This window comes from Nycticebus coucang, chromosome 2 (genome assembly GCF_027406575.1).
Source record: "Nycticebus coucang isolate mNycCou1 chromosome 2, mNycCou1.pri, whole genome shotgun sequence".
In the NCBI taxonomy this organism is placed as follows: Eukaryota; Metazoa; Chordata; class Mammalia; order Primates; family Lorisidae; genus Nycticebus; species Nycticebus coucang.
The window spans coordinates 78699066-78716705 of record NC_069781.1 but is presented as its reverse complement, the minus strand read 5'-3'; the positions used below and the strand labels follow the sequence as shown (position 1 = coordinate 78716705).

General features: G+C 40.3%; 1 protein-coding gene and 1 pseudogene across 4 annotated transcripts in view; both read left to right on the top strand.

Annotated features, from left to right (window-relative positions):
* DOCK8 (dedicator of cytokinesis 8) overlaps positions 1-17640 on the top strand; it is a 225013-nt gene that overhangs the window by 56451 nt on the left and 150922 nt on the right. For all 3 annotated transcript variants that reach the window (XM_053574373.1, XM_053574381.1, XM_053574391.1), the window contains 2 exons: positions 2160-2231; positions 13101-13224. In XM_053574373.1, the coding sequence (XP_053430348.1) occupies positions 2160-2231; positions 13101-13224 (196 nt within the window). The remainder of the gene's footprint in view (positions 1-2159; positions 2232-13100; positions 13225-17640) is intronic.
* LOC128573891 (intraflagellar transport protein 20 homolog) lies at positions 3104-4116 on the top strand (annotated as a pseudogene). Its single transcript, XR_008376568.1, has one exon. The product of XR_008376568.1 is annotated as an intraflagellar transport protein 20 homolog (transcript).

Sequence of the window (17640 nt, the reverse complement as noted above, 5' to 3'; positions counted from 1 at the left end):
GTGCTGCATACTGGGGAAAAAAGATGAGTGAGCCAAAGTCCCTTCCCCTGAAGAAAGTGTTGTCCAGTGGAAAAACAGCAGGGACAACACTGTAGAGTGATGGGAATAGGTACTTAGGCCTGGAGTTTCTTCAGGGGAGTGGTGTTTGAGATGATAGGTACAGGCGTTGGCTCTTGGCATCAAACTAACCATGGAATCCTGTTGCTTCCATAGTATAAAAATCAATGTCCCTTTGGAGGTTTAGTATGAATTTTTATTTGCATTCATTTTGAAAGTAAAATTAAGATTCACATAATCCTGGACATTTCCAACCGTCTCATCTTCCCCAAAAAGTCCCAGAAAGAAGATCATGAAACATAGCTCCTGCCCTGAGCACTCTGTGGTATTCTACTTGTATTTGGGATTTTACTTATACTTTGAGGAGGCTGAATGACAGTGATGTGGTCTGACCGTGACTTTTCTTGTTCCGACAGTTCCCATTCTCATAGGAGAGCTGACCATATGAGCAGCTCTAATGACATAAAGATGCACATTTCCCAGAAAGCAAAAATATTCTCGAAAAACATTTTCCTCCATTTTCAGTCCATTTATTCAGGGGGTGGCTTTAGTATAGGTGACACCTTTTGTTTATTATTTTGCCGTTGGTAGAGTGTCATTTAATTTTATTTCTTTGTGTGAAAGTTTTGGTTAATTATCTTCAAATAAAGTCAGAATCTTGGGAAAACCTGTTTAAAATATTTGCAGTAAATTTAGAGGAAGGAGGATTTGTTGTAAGACTTGATAAGGAAGGTTATTTTTACTTAACATCACTTTTTGAGTATAATATTGTCTTGTTTCTGTAATTTATAGCTCATCCATTAGCTGTCTGATAACTTTAAAATGACCTTTATTATTTCAATGGTTGCCAAAAGGTCTTTTGCGTAATTAAAGCAGGGGACGTTATCATTGCCATCATCAGAGTAAACAATAACTGAGTCCTGTTGAACAGCCTGGGCCTGCCCAGGACTTTATGTCGAGCTATGAAGGTGGTGGTTGTGAGCATGAGCTCTGCAGGTGAGCTGCCCTGGGCAGGGCAGGGATTCAAGTCCTTCAAGTCCTTGTCCCACCACTTGCTATGCAACTGGGAGAAAGATCCTTGTTATCTCATTCTTCTGCAAAATAAGGATAATAGTAGTGCCTACCCTATCGGTCTGATTGAAATTGACCTAGATTGATACAGGTAAAGTGATTACATCAGTGTTAGTGCATAGTAAGTGGTACATGTGTGAACTTTCACGTGCAGGTATTATTAAACGCCAGACTCTTCTAAGCACTTTGCACCCTGACTTCTTTACAAGTCTTTCAGGGAAGCACACTTCTCATTATTACCACTTTAAGGGGAGGCCAAGAAGAGTTGACCCACTGGCTCAAGGTCCTATAGCTTTAAGGGGTTAAGCTGAGATGTGGGCAGTTGGGGCCCAGAGACCACATGCCTAATCTTTGCAATATCTCATCTAATATTTATAGTAAGCCCACAGGTAGGTACCATCTTATCCCCTTTTTAAGAACAAGAAAATGAAGGCTTGTTTATCTCTCGTACTAACTCAACCGCAACAATAGCAGAAAGCTACTGTTGTTCTGTCTGATTTCGAGACTCTGAAACACTGAGCGTATGTCTCATGGCGCACTCCTAAGCAAGTAGGACAGAACCGTCAGATTAATGTCTGCACATTCACCAAAGTGTAAGACTACTGTTCTTCTGGGCTTTCCAAAAGGAGAACTTGCATGTCCTAACAAGGTTGCACAAGCGCAAAAAATATGTCCAAATTACCCTGTCGGAATAGGTATTTATGCTCATTTTTCTTGTTTTGTATTTGATAACAGCAAGTTCTACCTGTCTTGTGTCAGAATGCCTTGAGGGACAGTTAAAGTTTAACATGATTCTCTATAATAAAGAAAACTCACAAAGCATAAAATACCAACATGTTTATCTTATCCAAGTAAAAATGCTGTCGCCTTAGGACTACTTCAGACACCTGGAATGAATGGGCGGCAACAGCCTTAGCATTCTCATTGATAGGGATTTAAAATCATGTTGCACTCCTCGGTTCTAATAAGGGATTGTTTTGTTGCTTTTACCTGGTAATAACATGTTTTCCTTTCATTTTCCACCTCAATAGGGTTGAACTGGACCCTCATGTCAGGGATTGTGTGCAGACCTATATTCGGGAGTGGCTAATTGTGAACCGGAAGTAAGTTTCTTTTCTTCCCTCTCTTTATCTATACATATTGTTTTTTTTTAATTGTTTAAATTAATAGGCCTTTTGGGAATAGTTTGGGGTTTACAGAAAAGATGAGTGGAAAGTACTGAGAATTCTCGTGTACTCCCTCACCATCTCACCCCCCACACACCCCCACACACGTAGAGTTTCTCCTATTAGTAACACTTTGCATTAGTGTAGCACATTTGTTAGAACTCACAAACCAATATTGATGTGTTGTTAACTAAAGTCCATAGTTTGCACTAGTGTTCACTTTTGGTGTTCTACATTCTATGTGTTTTGACAAATGTATGGTGACATGAATCTGCTTTTACAGTATCATACCAAATAGTTCCACTGCCCTGAAAACCCCCTGCTCTCCACCTATTTCTCCCTCACCCCACACTGGCAACTACCTATGATTTTTACTGTCTCTGTAATTTCACTTCCTTCCTCAGCATCTTTTGTGTGGCTTGGGAGTGCATTTTTTATCGCTGAATAATGTTCCCTTGTATGGAGTACCACCCTTTGTTTATACATTCACTTCTAGAAGAAGAAAGTTACATTTTAAACATAAAGAATGGAGCCTTTTTGTTTTATTTTCATTCTGATGAATTTCTACTGGGAAAAAAAAGTGAATTAAAATGTGGCCTCAGACTCAAAGGTGGCATTTACAAATCAAAACCATTTTGAAACATCACCTAACCCCAGTGAGAATGACCCACATGACTACGGTGCATCTTACAAGGGTACATGTGAAACTTAGTAAATGTAGAATGGAAATGTCTTAACGCAATAACTAAGAAAATGCCAGGAAGGCTATGTTAACCAGTGCAATGAAAATATGTCAAATGCTCTATAAAACCAGTGTATGGTGCCCCATGATTGCCTTAATATACACAGCTATGATTTAATAAAAAATAAAACAGGTGGCAGCAGCCGGTGCTGTCTGGCCAGGCACCGGCTGCTTCTGACCAGAGAGAAGCTCTTGCTCACCTCAGCCTGGGCTGCAGCAGGCCACCACTACTGGACCGGGCAGGGCGGGCACCATGTTGCATTCGTCTTTGTACCCTCAGCATCTAGCAGTGTTGGCATGTAGTAGGCACTCAAGAAATGTGTGTTGAATGAACGATGCCTGTGACAAGCAGCTGGACTTTATTCTTTCCTGACCCTTGCTCCTATGACACACCTCCTCCTGACTGCCACTGTCACCCCTTCAGAGCAGAACTTCTCTAGTGAACTCAAGGGAAACAGCTATGGCCAAGGACATCCTGGGTGAAGCAGGGCTGCATTTTGATGAGCTGAACAAGCTTCGGGTATTGGATCCAGAGGTTACCCAGCAGACGATAGAGCTCAAGGAAGAGTGCAAGGACTTTGTGGACAAAATTGGCCAGTTTCAGAAAATAGTCGGCGGTTTAATTGAGCTTGTTGACCAACTTGCAAAAGCAGCAGAAAACGAGAAGATGAAGGCCATTGGTGCTCAGAACCTGCTCAAATCTATAGCGAAGCAGAGAGAAGCCCAACAACAGCAACTTGAAGCACTAATAGCAGAAAAGAAGATGCAGCTGGAAAGGTATCAGGTTGAATGTGAAGCTTTGTAAAGTAGAAGCAGAACAAAATGAATTTATTGACCAATTTATTTTTCAGAAATGAACTGAAAATTTCACTTTTATAGTAGGAAGGCAAAAAAGGCCCAAACCAAAAAACCTCTGTACCATTGCAGCGACTTGACTAACAATCTAAGTACGTCAGTGTGTGAGGAGCGCAGTCCTCTGAAGGCAGCGCTGCAAGGCGGGGGGCTCACTGTACGCGTCAGTGCACAGCTGCCGCCAGTGGCCACATAGAAGGGTCTTACTTCTTGCATTCTTAGTCTGAACTAAGCAGTCTGTAAGCTTTGATCCTTTTTTTTTGTAAGTTAACAAAGCTTTGGAAGAAAAAGCAATAAACTGTTTTCCAAATGGTAAAAAAATAAATAAATAAAAATAAAAAATATACAAAATTGTTTATACTTTTTAACATTCAGAATTATTTATGTAATTAAATCTATGTTGGTATTTTTCCTTATGGTTTCTACTTTTAGTGTCATGCTTAAAATTTATTCATAAACCTATTATTTTCTAGGATTTGGGATCAAAGTATTCATTCAGCTCATTAGCCACTTGATTGTTTCTGTTCCCTTATTTGACTCCATTTGTTGTTATTTTTCTGAAAAAGCAATGATTATCCATGTATTTATTCTACGCAAGTTTTTGTGTTTTTCCTCCCCAAACAATGCAATATCTGCTTTAACGTTATCTTTGGCAGCATAGGAGGGGTGGAGATTGCTGTTGCCCAGTTCTCTGCACGCTTGTGTACTGGACCGGCTCCCTTCCCAGAACCAGCTGGTGGACAGGTGGAATATGCAACTTCAAAACCCGTTGTCAGTTTCTGACAAAGTTTGACCAGTGTTTTATTGAGAGAGCATCTTTTTTTTTACTTCTCTGTCTGATTCTCTGGTGATCTGAATCTGACGCTCTGACCATGAAAACTACAATTCCTGGCATCCACGCCTCCAAGGAATTATTCTGTCTGTACATGTATCTGTAATATTTTCTTTGCGGGGAAAATCTAAGACACTATTGCCAGTGCTCTTCATCTCCCAACGCCACACAGTACGTTTTCAGCGCAGATGTATTCTGTGGGATGTTTCTGTATGTTTATAGAACGATGGTGGAAGGAAAAGGGCAAGGAGAGGGTGGTGGTTCAGCTGAGTGAAACCAGGGCAATCTGTGTGTGCCCTCATCAATAATGAAGAAGGAGAGTTCAGATTTCTGTATGGACACTAAATGTTCAAGGATTTCCAGGAAGGAAAGGAGACACATCTTCTTGTCTTTATTCAGTGAGTCCCCCTTTGGGGAAGCAGAGTATGGGACATCCTTCTCTCCTCAGCTCCCTCTGATCCACAGAGATTCTGTTCAGATTCAGGCATTGAGTTATGTTCATTAAGTGTGGATGAGTTCCATTTCTTTCTGCATCTTCATAGATGGTTTACTAAGAAGTTGGGGGAGGATGCAATAGGGGTTGTGGGCCAGTTGTTAATTAGTGATTATTTAGCTCTCCTTTATTTTTTTTATTTCACGTACTAAATCACATATGCCTGTTTTGAAAAAGGTCAGGTAACATAGATATGCTTTAAGTAAAAAGCAAGTCTCATGCCTCACCACCCACCAGCTCCCTGCTCTTCACCCTTTACTACACAAAGGCAGCTGCGTGGCCTTCCCGATCTTTTCTTGCCTTCACAAATACATATGGCTATTTGTTTTTTTTTTATGTAAAGATACGTTTGTTTATGTGTGTAAATGCCCATGTGCAGATACGTGTATGTTTTTTATTACATATATAATTTTGATCAATAACATCTTTCCATGTCATAGATATAGCCCATTCTTTTGAAATGCTACCTCTTGTTCCAAGGGTAAGAGAATGTTTCATAAGTTATTGAATTTTTCTCTATTGATGGGCATTTTTCATAATCACAAATAATACCACAAATAAAAGCAAACATCTATACACATTTGCCCTTTCACATGTACGTGGATATTTCTGAAGGTAGAAATGGAGCCAGTGTACATGGTACGTTCTGGTAACTACTGCCAATTTCTTCTCCAGAAATGTTGTGCTAACTTACTACGTTACCAGGCAGGCAAGAAATTACCCTTTCCCTTCATATTCCTGACAATGCTGGATATTAGTGATTAAAAAAAATTCAAATTCATCTGATCTTATTCTAGTTATCATTTTCATCAAGAAGCTACTCCACCTACTTTCCGAATAGAGTTTTCCATCCCTGAGTTTCCTTCACTTAGGTCTTCTAAATTCCCAGTTAAATGTACACTTACCCCTACCCCTGAAATCCTGCTCTGAGGTATTTGCTTGAGTGAAATGAAAATCTATATTCACATAAAAATCTGTATGCAAATACTTAAAACACCTCATAGGTGTTCCATTTATAATTGCCACAAGCCTCAAACAACTCATGTTATATTCAATGGAGTACTTGATAAACAGACTCTGATAAGTCCAAACAATGGGACACCACTCAGCAATAAAATGCAACAAACTACTGATACGTGGTGTGTGCAACAACATGGGTGAATCTCAGATGGATTAGGCTGAGTGAAAGGAACCGAACAAAAAAGGTAACTCCATGATGCTACTGATAGGACATTCTGAAAAAGGCAAAGCCATAGAGATAAAAAAACAGGTCAGCGATTGCCAGGGCCTTGCAGTAGGAAAACAACCTGGGAGAAAATTGGGGGCGGGGTGCTGGAACCATTCTCTATCTTGAGTATAGTGGTGGTTACACACCATATGCATTTGTCAAAACTCACTGAACTGTACCTTAAAAAGGATGAATTATAATTGTACCTTAAAAGCAATGGATAGACATCTAGGCCTGGCGCTAAGTAATGACTCATTAAATATACGGTCTATTACTTTGCTATGGTTTATTAGACTATTTTACAGAATGGTGGTTTCTCTGGAGCAGGAGTACATGGATTCGAATCCTCGCTCCACCACTTACTAGCTGTATGACCCAAGGCCAATTAATTTATTTCTTCGGGCCTCACTTTTCTTATTAGGAAAATAAGATTTAGAATACTACTTACTCATAAGTTTTGTATGCAATAAATTAAAATATATCAAGTACTAAGAAGATTTCTTGACACATGGTAATAATTCAATATATACTAGCTATTATTCATTATGTTTAATAAGTAGTAAATACAGAAAAAGCACTTACATTAGCATGTCAAATGAATGAATAAAACTCCCTATCCCATATATTTAAACGCACCGTGGGTGGAAGGACCTGTCTTCCTTAATGAAGCCACTTTGCCTTCTAGGGACGTGTCTTTGTCATCCAGAATCATGCAGTCAGACACTGATTTAGTTAGCTCTTTTATTCTCAATTATCTCCTTGCTGATATTACATTTCTCTATAAATATCCAGAGATAGGCATTTATGCCCTTGCTCTCTGTGATAATGGCTTTGAATTCCACTTAGGCCGCAGAGGAGTGGAGTAATGGCCACTTGTGTTCCCTCCTACTCTCGTTATTCTATAGGGCATTTGCCACTCACATTCTGTAATTGAGACATTTAAATCATACACATAGTGCTGCCTATGATCGATAGAGGAAAGTTCTAAAACTTCTTTCTAACCTGATAGGGAAAGATTAAACTACTCAGAAACATAAAGTACATTATCTGCTTTGGGGGGAAATGTATTTTCTTACTTGAAATGTTTGTCGGTGTTACTTCAATTGGAAGATTCCTTGAATGAATTCTGTTCTGTCTTTCGGGTCTGTAGCCCCAAGTTTCTTGGTGTCCTTCCTCTACAAATAATAGTCCTTTTCCCCCCATGACTTTTGAAAATGACCACTGGTTTAATGACTGGGATGGTGCCATATCCGCTTGTTTATCTCATCTTATTTCCATATGTTTTGTGCAGATTAATGTTTGATGATATCCTTTGGGTGATATTAAATATTTTTGTTGTTGTTGTTGCAGTTTGGCCGGGGCTGGGTTTGAACCCGCCATCCTTGGTATATGGAGCCGGCGCCCTGCTCACTGAGCCACAGGCGCTGCCCCGATATTAAATATTTTAAGTATTATTTCCTCTGTCATTTTCTCTTAATGAACCGAAGAGGGACTAACTTCAGAATATTTTTGCTGTTTTGGTAGAAAGCCAAACTCTTAAGTAATTAAACTTGTTTACATACTGTTTATTCTTGGTGTACTATCTGCAGTATAATGTGTATAACACATTTCATGAGTGTTATGGGCTGCACCATAAAAGCCCTTAGACTTTGCCTCTCATCCAGAGTGATTAAGGTAATTCTGACGGAAGGTCGTGCTCAAGGAGAGCTGGGATATCAAGGAATGGGGTATCATCTGTTTTATTACTCCATATTTTACTCCCAGTGAACTGGTAAACAATTAAAATTCAAACACATCAGTGCATATAATTCAGTTACTCCCCAAAACATCATAAAAATGTCTCCTTGATCAATAATTGCTTATTATGACATGCATTTGTTGTTGTACTGGCCGTCAAGGTGCTTAGCTGTTTGCTTTTTAAAGTGTGCAAAGCAAGCCAGGCTTACCAGCCTGTGCAATAACAAAGAGCAGCCCAGCTGTGGGTGTCACCAAAGCCACTCTCGACCTGTTGTGCACAGAGTCCTTCCCCACAAATCCAGACTCAGGAAGGCTCAGCCCAGGCTCCGTTACCACAAGCCAGGCTGCCCCAGGCCTGGATGCCCTCCTCATATCATTTGGGCTCTGACTTCCCATGCCAGACAGTCCTTTTTAAGAAAAGGAATACAGTTCTCCTGGGAAGCAATAGTGTCCATTTCATGCAAATGATTTTTCCAGCAGTTGGCCTGCTTCCCCAGCTTTCTCCCATTTGCACATAGGCCCAGCAGAAACTTGGCTGTCTTTGACTCGGTCATCATGGTGGGGTAATGAGGCTGGGCTCTCATAGCCAGTGGCATCAGGCCAGTGGTCTCACTACCTACCTGGTGGTGGTTCCCCCTGGGGCCAGCACTTCTGGAATGAGTCATCTTGCATGCTTGCCAACCCTTGACTTCTCCTCCACAGCCAGCCTCTCCCTCACCCTCACTGCCATGAGGGAGCTTTACTACTTTCTGGGATCTTAAAATGGAGAGGTAGATGCTAAAGCCGGTGTGAGAAAGGGGAGAGATGTTTGCGCTAGTTTCAAACACACAATCATGAAAGATGCTAGTCTTTTTTTTTTTTTTAACTTTATTCAAATTAATGTGAGGGTACAATGTCTAGGTTACATTGTTCTCACTTCCAGGGTAAAGTTCCATTTGTAGGAGAGCCCCTCACTCAGGGGGCGTGTTGCACACCACCACAACATGCACATTCGCTTAGAACCTGCCTCATGTAAATTGAGGTGCAAGCTGTGGTATATGTATACCATGGAATACTATTCAGCTATTAAAAAAAATGAAGACTTTACATCCTTCGTATTAACCTGGATGGACGTGGAAGACATTATTCTTAGTAAAGCATCACAAGAATGGAGAAGCATGAATCCTATGTACTCAATTTTGATATGAGGACAATTAATGACAATTAAGGTTATGGGGGGAGGAAAAGCAGAAAGAGGGACGGAGGGAGGGGGTGGGGCCTTGGTGTGTGTCACACTTTATGGGGGCAAGACATGATTGCAAGAGGGACTTTACCTAACAATTGCAATCAGTGTAACCTGGCTTATTGTACCCTCAATGAATCCTCAACAATAAAAAAAAAAAAAAGAACCCGCCTCATGTCCTTCCTTCCTTCTCCCCCTCTTGCTTCCCTCTACTCCCTAACTGGACTATATTCACATTTTATTGTTCTTATGAGCATGTAATTGTTTATATATTGATTTCATATCAGTATGGAATACTTTGAATATTTATTTTTCTATTCTTGCGATACTTTACTAGTAAGAATGTATTTCCATCCAGGTGAATGTAAAAGATGTAAAGTCTTCATCATTTTTAATGGCTGAATAATATTCCATGGTATACATATTCCACAGTTTGCTGATCCATTCGTGGGTTGATGGGTGCTTAGGTTGCTCCCACAACTTGGCAATTATGAATTGAGACTCAAACGTTCTAGTGCAAATGTCTTTGTAGTAAAATGATTTTTGTTCTTCTGGACAGATAACCTAGTATTGGGATTACAGGGTCAAATGGAAGGTCGACTTGTAAATCTTTGAGGATTCTCCATACTTCTCTCTAAAAAGGCTGTGTTAGTTTGCGATCCCACCAGCAGTGTAGAAGTGTTCTCTTCTCTCCACATCCACGCCAGCCGAAAGATGCTAGCCTTAATGCTTTCACGGCAAAACCCTAAAGGCTGGTGTATCTATCAGGTTAAAGTATATATATTGTGAAATACACTTTTAACACTACCTTGTTACTTTTGTAATGCCCATTTGTCATTGGCTGTGGAGTGCAAACATTCTAACAAGATGGAAAGCGGAAAGCAAGCAAGCATCCATTTGCAAAAGGAAGCCACATGAAATTCGTGTTCCTAAAAGTTAAGCATTTTTGAGACGAAAGTTTGATTTTCATTTTTTCATATACAGTGTATAAACTTTTTATCATGAATCTTAAAGCTGGAGAAAACTTCGAGGCATTCACCTATGTCCACAATTTCACACAATGAAGAAATAGAAGCATGGACAGAGAAGTGACTTAAGGATGTTGGAAGCAGACACATTTCTGTAATTCTGCGTGTGTGTGTGTGTGTGTGTGTGTGTGTGTGTGTGTTGTTCACTTGCAAGTAAACACTATTAGAAATTGGTGTATTTGGCTTGGCACCTGTAGCTCAAGTGGCTAAGGCGCCAGCCACATACACCTGAGCTGGTGGGTTCAAATCCAGCCCGGCCCCGCCAAACAGCAATGACCGCTGCAACCAAAAAAAAAAAAAAAATAGCTGGGCGTTGTGGTGGGCACCTGTAGTCCCAGCTACTTGGGAGGCAGAGGCAGAAGAATCGCTTGAGCCCAGGAGTTGGAGGTTGCTGTGAGCTGTGATGCCACAGCACTCTACCCAGGGCGACAGCTTGAGGCTCTGTCTCAAAAAAAAAAAAAAAAAAAAAGAAAGAAAGAAATAGGTGTATTTTATTAATAAGACAAAAAATAAAGCTAACACTTTACATATAGTTCTGGTCACTGAGCTGCCTTTAGCGAGGCTGCTTCCTTATTTTTATTCCTGTGACCTAAGAAGGTTTCCTTGTAAACAGCCATGTAATATTGAAACTTTGACGTTATTACCTTTTGGAGTATACAGATCCTACAGCACGCAAAGGGCAAATACCAAAGTGAGAAATTTTAATTTCAATTGACTGTTTTGATCTTAAAATGAATTCATGTTAGGTGATTTCTTTGGTAATTTTTCCCCTTAAGATCGGATTTTTCAGGAAAAACAAACACAGATTCAGGGTGTTGTCATTCAGGATAGTGTAATCTTAGCCCACAACTTAACATTTACCTGTATTTGCTGCTATTTGAGTTGGTTACCTCCGCCCCCATGTTAGATCACACACAGCTTTTTCTTTTCTTAGAGCCCTTAGAGAAAGCCCCAAAACAGTCGTTTTATGGAATGTCTTTAGGAAACCTGCTCCCCCACAACATACATATCCATGTTACTGCCTAACTGTTATGTTGTGAGGATAACTTAAGTTGCTAGCAGGCTTGTAAAATCCCAGGTAAGGATTTCTCTCAAAGAACTCTGTTAATAGAAAATAAATCTTACAAAATAATTTTGCTTGCATGTATTTCTACTCTTTTATACTGATACTATTTGGACACTTGGAGCAAGTGGCACCAAAATAATTTTTGTAAATAGTTTAAATCATTGTGACTTCTGAAGACTTGCTTAAAAGAGTCTCCAAAATACTTTTTCTTCTTTGATGTTGATGGACATTATGCTGTATATTTTAATTTTTGTTTGTTTTGCTGGTGTCTTGGAATCCCAAACCAGACATCATTCTGAATATTTTTTTAATCCTTCTTAAATGTTTAGTTTTATTTCCTTAATCAGAGTACATGTTATTCATTTACTTCTTCTTTTTTTTTTTTTTCATTTTCTCAATTTGGCCTGCCTTTTACCCCACCCTATCAATCCAGGTTTGGGTCAGGGTAATTCAGATGGCCAGGAGACGTTGAAAATGGCTAATTACAGTCTACTTTGACTTGAATTAGTCACAAGCTGATCTTTGCTCTTTTCTAGTTGGTTTTTTTATTTCTTTTTGCTCAAAACAAACTGCTTGTCTTCAGGGCACAATAAAATCCAGGGAGAGAGTCCTGTTCTCCCCATGGACGACACTGCAACATCTCATTTTTATTTTTAGTTAATTCGATTCGAGCAATTAAAATCTATCAAATGCTCCGTGGGTGCCACTACTCCCTCTGGGATCGTGGCTGGTAGCTCTCCTGCGTTTCCTGCTCTACCTGTCTGGTGTTTGATCTGCCTGGTACATTCTGCCCTCACTTCAGGTCCCTTTACCAGCTTGCCCAGTAGTTTTTCGAAAAGTGCAGGACATCAAGCAAAACGGCATGTGTTTGTGCAGTGGGCATTGCAGCATGTTATCTAGGAAGCCTTTCCGTCGTAAAACTGGGGAATCCACATGCGGGTTTCTCGAGTCATCACTGGAATATCTGTTGCCTTTCGCATGCCAGTCCCACTTCTCCACTGACAGCGCCAGACAGTCTATTTTAAACCCTTTTCATAGCGGCACATTTTTTTAAACACCATGTTAATGTTCAAATGAAGTTCACAGGATGGAGAATTCAGAATGTTAGCAAAGAATTTCAGTAGATCAATCGTGTATTTCTATTTTTTTCTGAGCCATGTCTTGCCTTTTGTATTCATTATAAAGAACATAAATGTGGAGATGAAATGATTTGCTCTATTTCTATCTTCAAACGATCTCTATTTGCTGCTTCGGCACATGGCTTGATTCATTCCAACCTCTCACACTAGGATCATAGTTTAGCTTCAGCTGGGAGCCAAATGCCCCACAGCTGAAATGACCGCACCTCTGAAGTGGCATTTTCCCAGGCCATTCCTGCCTTTAATAATGAGCCAGCCAGGAGGCAAGTGTGTGTCTCATTACAACAGAGCCTTGTATTAGTCCTGGTGCATAATTAGATGTGAGGAATTGTAATCGGTCTTCTCTTTGAAAGCTCTCTCAACACCATGTCTACACTTAAGCCATTTCTTTTATTTTAATCTAATGGTGTTGCCTCTCTCTCCCTCTCTCTTTTTGTCTTCAAATTAAATAATATCAACAATGAAAGAAACCAAGGAAGTTCAGAGATTTGCGGCTTTAAAAAGACTGGATCTCGAAAGGATTTTCACAAGACGCTTCAGAAACAGACGTTTGAGTCAGAAACCTTGGAGTGCAGTGAACCCACTGCTCAGGTATTTCCCATCAACAAACATGGTTACTGGGTTACTAGGCTGTTCTGCCCAGGGCATGCTGTCAATTTTTTAAAACCAAAATAAAGGTTAGCCTCATAGAGTGTTTGAGTAGGAGGAACTTTATTATCTGAGTCAGTGATTTTTTTTTTTTTTTCAAATTTCTTGGTAGCTGCAGAAATCAGCATTCAAACAAAAAGCAAGAAGGTCAGTGATTAAAATAGATAAAAGTGGAGGGGCTCCAGCAGCGCCTGTGGCTCAAAGGAGTAGAGGGCCAGCCCCATATACTGGAGGTGGCGGGTTCAAACCCAGCCCCAGCCAAAAACTACAATAAATAAATAAATAAAGTGGAGGGGCTCTAACTAGGGGAGGAGGACATCTTGTGCCTCTCCCTAGAACAATTCCTGTAGAGACTCAGTGGTGCCCCTAGGCAGACTGCAGAGTGTTTGGAGGAAGCTCCCCACTGAGGTCAGACTGCCTGCATTTTCTTACTGATTCTACCACATATTAACTCTACAACCTCAGGCGGGGTGATTAAACTTTCCCCTGAAAAAGAAGGATGATACTATTTATTAATAACTAACTTGTGAAATGATCTGAGTATTAAAGGCATCAATCACTATGTGTAAAAGATTTAGAACAATGCCAACTGTGCGTAGTGCAGGGTAAATGCTGGCCAGCATTGTTGTTGCCATCATTATTATTATAAAGTGATTACAGTTTAAAAGTCAGGTTAAAGTATATGTATTGTGAAATGAACTTTTAATATTATTCTGTAACTAATTTTTTTTAGTGCCCATTTGTCCATGGCTTTGGGGTCCATGTAAACAACTCCAGAAAATACTCTAAAAAAATGGAAGCCAGAAAACGAAGCAAGCATTCATTTGCATATAATAGCAAAAGAACAATAGCCAAATAAATTTCACGTCCCCTAAAGTTAAGCTCTATACACCCATACGCACAGCAAAATTATTACAATAGCCAAAAGAGGAAAGCAACCCAAGTGTCCATCCACAAATAAATGGGTAAACAAAATGGGAATGTCAGGGGCTGGGAAGACAGGAATGGGGAGCTATTATTTAATGAGTACAGAGTTTCAGCTTTGCAAGGGGAAAAAAGTTATGGAGATATGTGGGGTAATGGTTGTACTACAAGGTAAATGTTCTTAATACAATTGAACTGCACACTTAAAAATTATTAAGATGGTAAATTTTATGTTATGTATGTCCTACTGTGATTAATTTTTTATAAAGTTAGTGCTCTAGTCCAACCTGCCCATTTTATAGATGAGAAACTGAGAAGAACAAATTTGTCCAAGTTTGCACAGAACATCTTCTAAACTAGTATAGTTATCAGCATTCATGTGTCCTCATGGCTCAGGCATCTCACCATGATGAATAGATTAGAGGCAAATAATAGTTATTTTTCAAACGACATGGTCCCTAAAGCCAAGCCAACCACTTACAACAAACTGCTCCACAGAGGAACCAGCCATCAATTCCAGTGCTGAATTGGCACTGACAGGCTTCCGCAGGGATGGAATACTTGGATGCTCTACTCTACAGGAGATTTAAGGGATTTTTCCTTGGTAATTTTGCCTAAATTTAGTTTTTTCCCTACACAATGGCCAATTGTTCCTTGTATTAGCCAGGAAGAAGCCACTGCAGGTATTTCAACAGAAGTAACTTACACAGGGTATTGATTAAACATGTTTTGGAGGACTGAGAAAAGCAGAAGGGAAAAACTGAGGTCATGCTGAAATCATAACTGCAGGAAACAGCATCGTGCCTGGGGTCTAGGGCAGTGGTTCTCGAACTTGAGCTTTATCAGAATCCCAGGGTTGGGGGGCTTGATCCCCTTGACACAGGTTGCTGGGACCTACCTTCTAGGATTTCTGATTCAGTAGGTCTGGAGTGGGGCCTGATAATTTCTAATTAGCATTTCTCAAGTGTTGACGATGATGCCGATCCCAGGACCACAATTTGAGGAACTCAGGTCGAGGGGAAGAGCTTAGAGTTATCAGAACCTAGATGGTCAGAAGAGGAGCCTCATAGCAAGGACTCAAATCTCTGAGAAGCCTGAGAAGAGGGCACTGCCCAGCTGGTGGTGTCTCAGGATCTCATAAGAAAGACCTCAGGGAGTCTGGACTCCTGGGAGGAGAAATTGACCAGCTGGTGCTGATACTCTCAAGAAGGTAAGAGGAGGATGGATCTGGAAGTTCCAAAAGAACCTGAAGGTAGATGAGAGGAACGGCAAGTCCCTTCTTCCTCCTCTGAGTAGCCTGTGCCACTGTATGCCTGTATTGAACAAACTTATAGGGAGCCACAGGGAAAGCAGAAACATGGTCGGCTGAGTCCCAGACCCAGCATCACAGAGCAGCGTATACACGGGTGCCTGTGGAGCTGAGAGATCGCAGGTGAAGACCAGCACACATAAAGCACACTTTGTCCAATAGCCTACTAACAGAGGACTAGATTAAGTCAGTTGACTGGGTTTAAGAGCCACACTGGCCACATGATCCAGCAACCACACTACTGGGCACACGTCCAGAGGAAAGGAAATCAGTATATCAAAGAAATACCTGCACTGCCATGTTTATTGCAGCACTATTCACAGTGGCCAATATATGGAATCAACCTAAGTGTCCATCGGCAGATGAATGGATCAAGAAAATGTGGGATATTTACACACTGGGATGCTATTCAGCCATAAAAAGAATGAAATCCTGTTATTTGCAGCAACATGGATGAGCCTGGAGCAAATTATGCTAAATGAAAAAAGTCGGGCACAGAAAGATAAAGATTGCCTGTTCTTACTCAGATGTAGGAGCTAAATAAACTGATATCATAGAGGTAAAGACGAGAATAATGGTAGCTAGAGGCTGGGAAGGATAGAGAGAGGTTGGGTAATAGATACAAAGTTACAGCTAGATAACAGGAATAAGTTCCAGTGTTCTCTATAGCACTGCAGACAGACTATTTGGGCGGCGCCTATGGCTCAGTGAGTAGGGCACTGGCCCCATATGCCGAGGGTGGCGGGTTCAAACCCAGCCCCGGCCAAACTGCAACAAAAAATAAAAAAGCCAGGTGTTGTGGCGGGCGCCTGTAGTTCCAGCTGCTCAGAAGGCTGAAGCAAGAGAATCGCGTAAGCCCAAGAGTTAGAGGTTGCTGTGAGCCGTGTGACATCATGGCACTCTACCCGAGGGTGGTACAGTGAGACTCTGTCTCTACAAAAAAAAACAATAATTTATTCTGTATTTTCAAATAGCTAGAAGAAAAGATTTTGAATGCTCCCTGCACAAAGAAATGATCATTGTTGGAGGTGATGGATATGCTCATTACCCTGATTTAATCATTATATGTTGTATACAGGCATTGAAATATCGCACTGTACCCCAAAATATGTACAAGTATGTGTCAGTTAAATACGTACAATTATTCTGTGTCAATTAAAAACTTTTAAAAGAGCCAAATTATATGGAAGTTGTGTGTCTTAAAGTGTTAGGATGATATTCCTCGTGGCGAGATGCTCAGGCTGTGAGGTGACTGCAACATGTTTCATTCCACGCTCGTTCTTGGGCACATTCTTCTTCGGTGAGGCCAAATGCCTGAATTTATACAAGTCAAATGTATATATGATATGACTCCATGGTACACACACACAGCAGAGCCTCTGTAAGTTGACCCCCCATGGGACCATAGCAAACTGGTCATCATGGGGCAGTCAACATAAGGAACTAGGCCTGCTGTGCTGAAATGTACATGTGGTGCACGTCTGGTCTATGAAAATTAGGTCAACGTAAGCAGGTCGTCAATATGGGGAAGTGTCAACTATGGAGGGTCTTCTGAATTTCATAAAAAATAGATCATATTGTATAATGTGTGACTTCTATAGCTTCATTTTTCATATTAACCATATACTGTGATTATCTTTCTTTTCTGATGAATACGTGTTCCTTTTTCTGTAATGGCTATGTAACTTTCCATTGTATGAAAGTTCCTGAACCTTTTCATGCTTCCTCTTTGGGGGGGTAGTTTCTTTCTGTTATTTTGCTATCACAAATAATATTTCAGAGATGTTCTTATCTCATATCCTGGCACGATTGTCTGGTTATACCCTTAGAATAAATTCTTAGAAGTAAAATTTCTGGATTAAAGGATATGAGCATTTTTCAGACTTTTAACATATATAGTGTAGCTTGACGTCCTTGTAACTAAACTTAGCACCAGTGTATGGTGCCCCATGATTGCATTAATGTACACAGCTATGATTTAATAATAAATAAAAATAAATAAGTGGGAAATTAAACTCATTTTCCCCAAAGTCTTACTAATTCTAAGAAAAACAAAAGTACATACTACTAATTGGCTCTTCCAGAGACTTGGTCTAGAGGTATGAAATTCTTTTCCTCATCTCTAT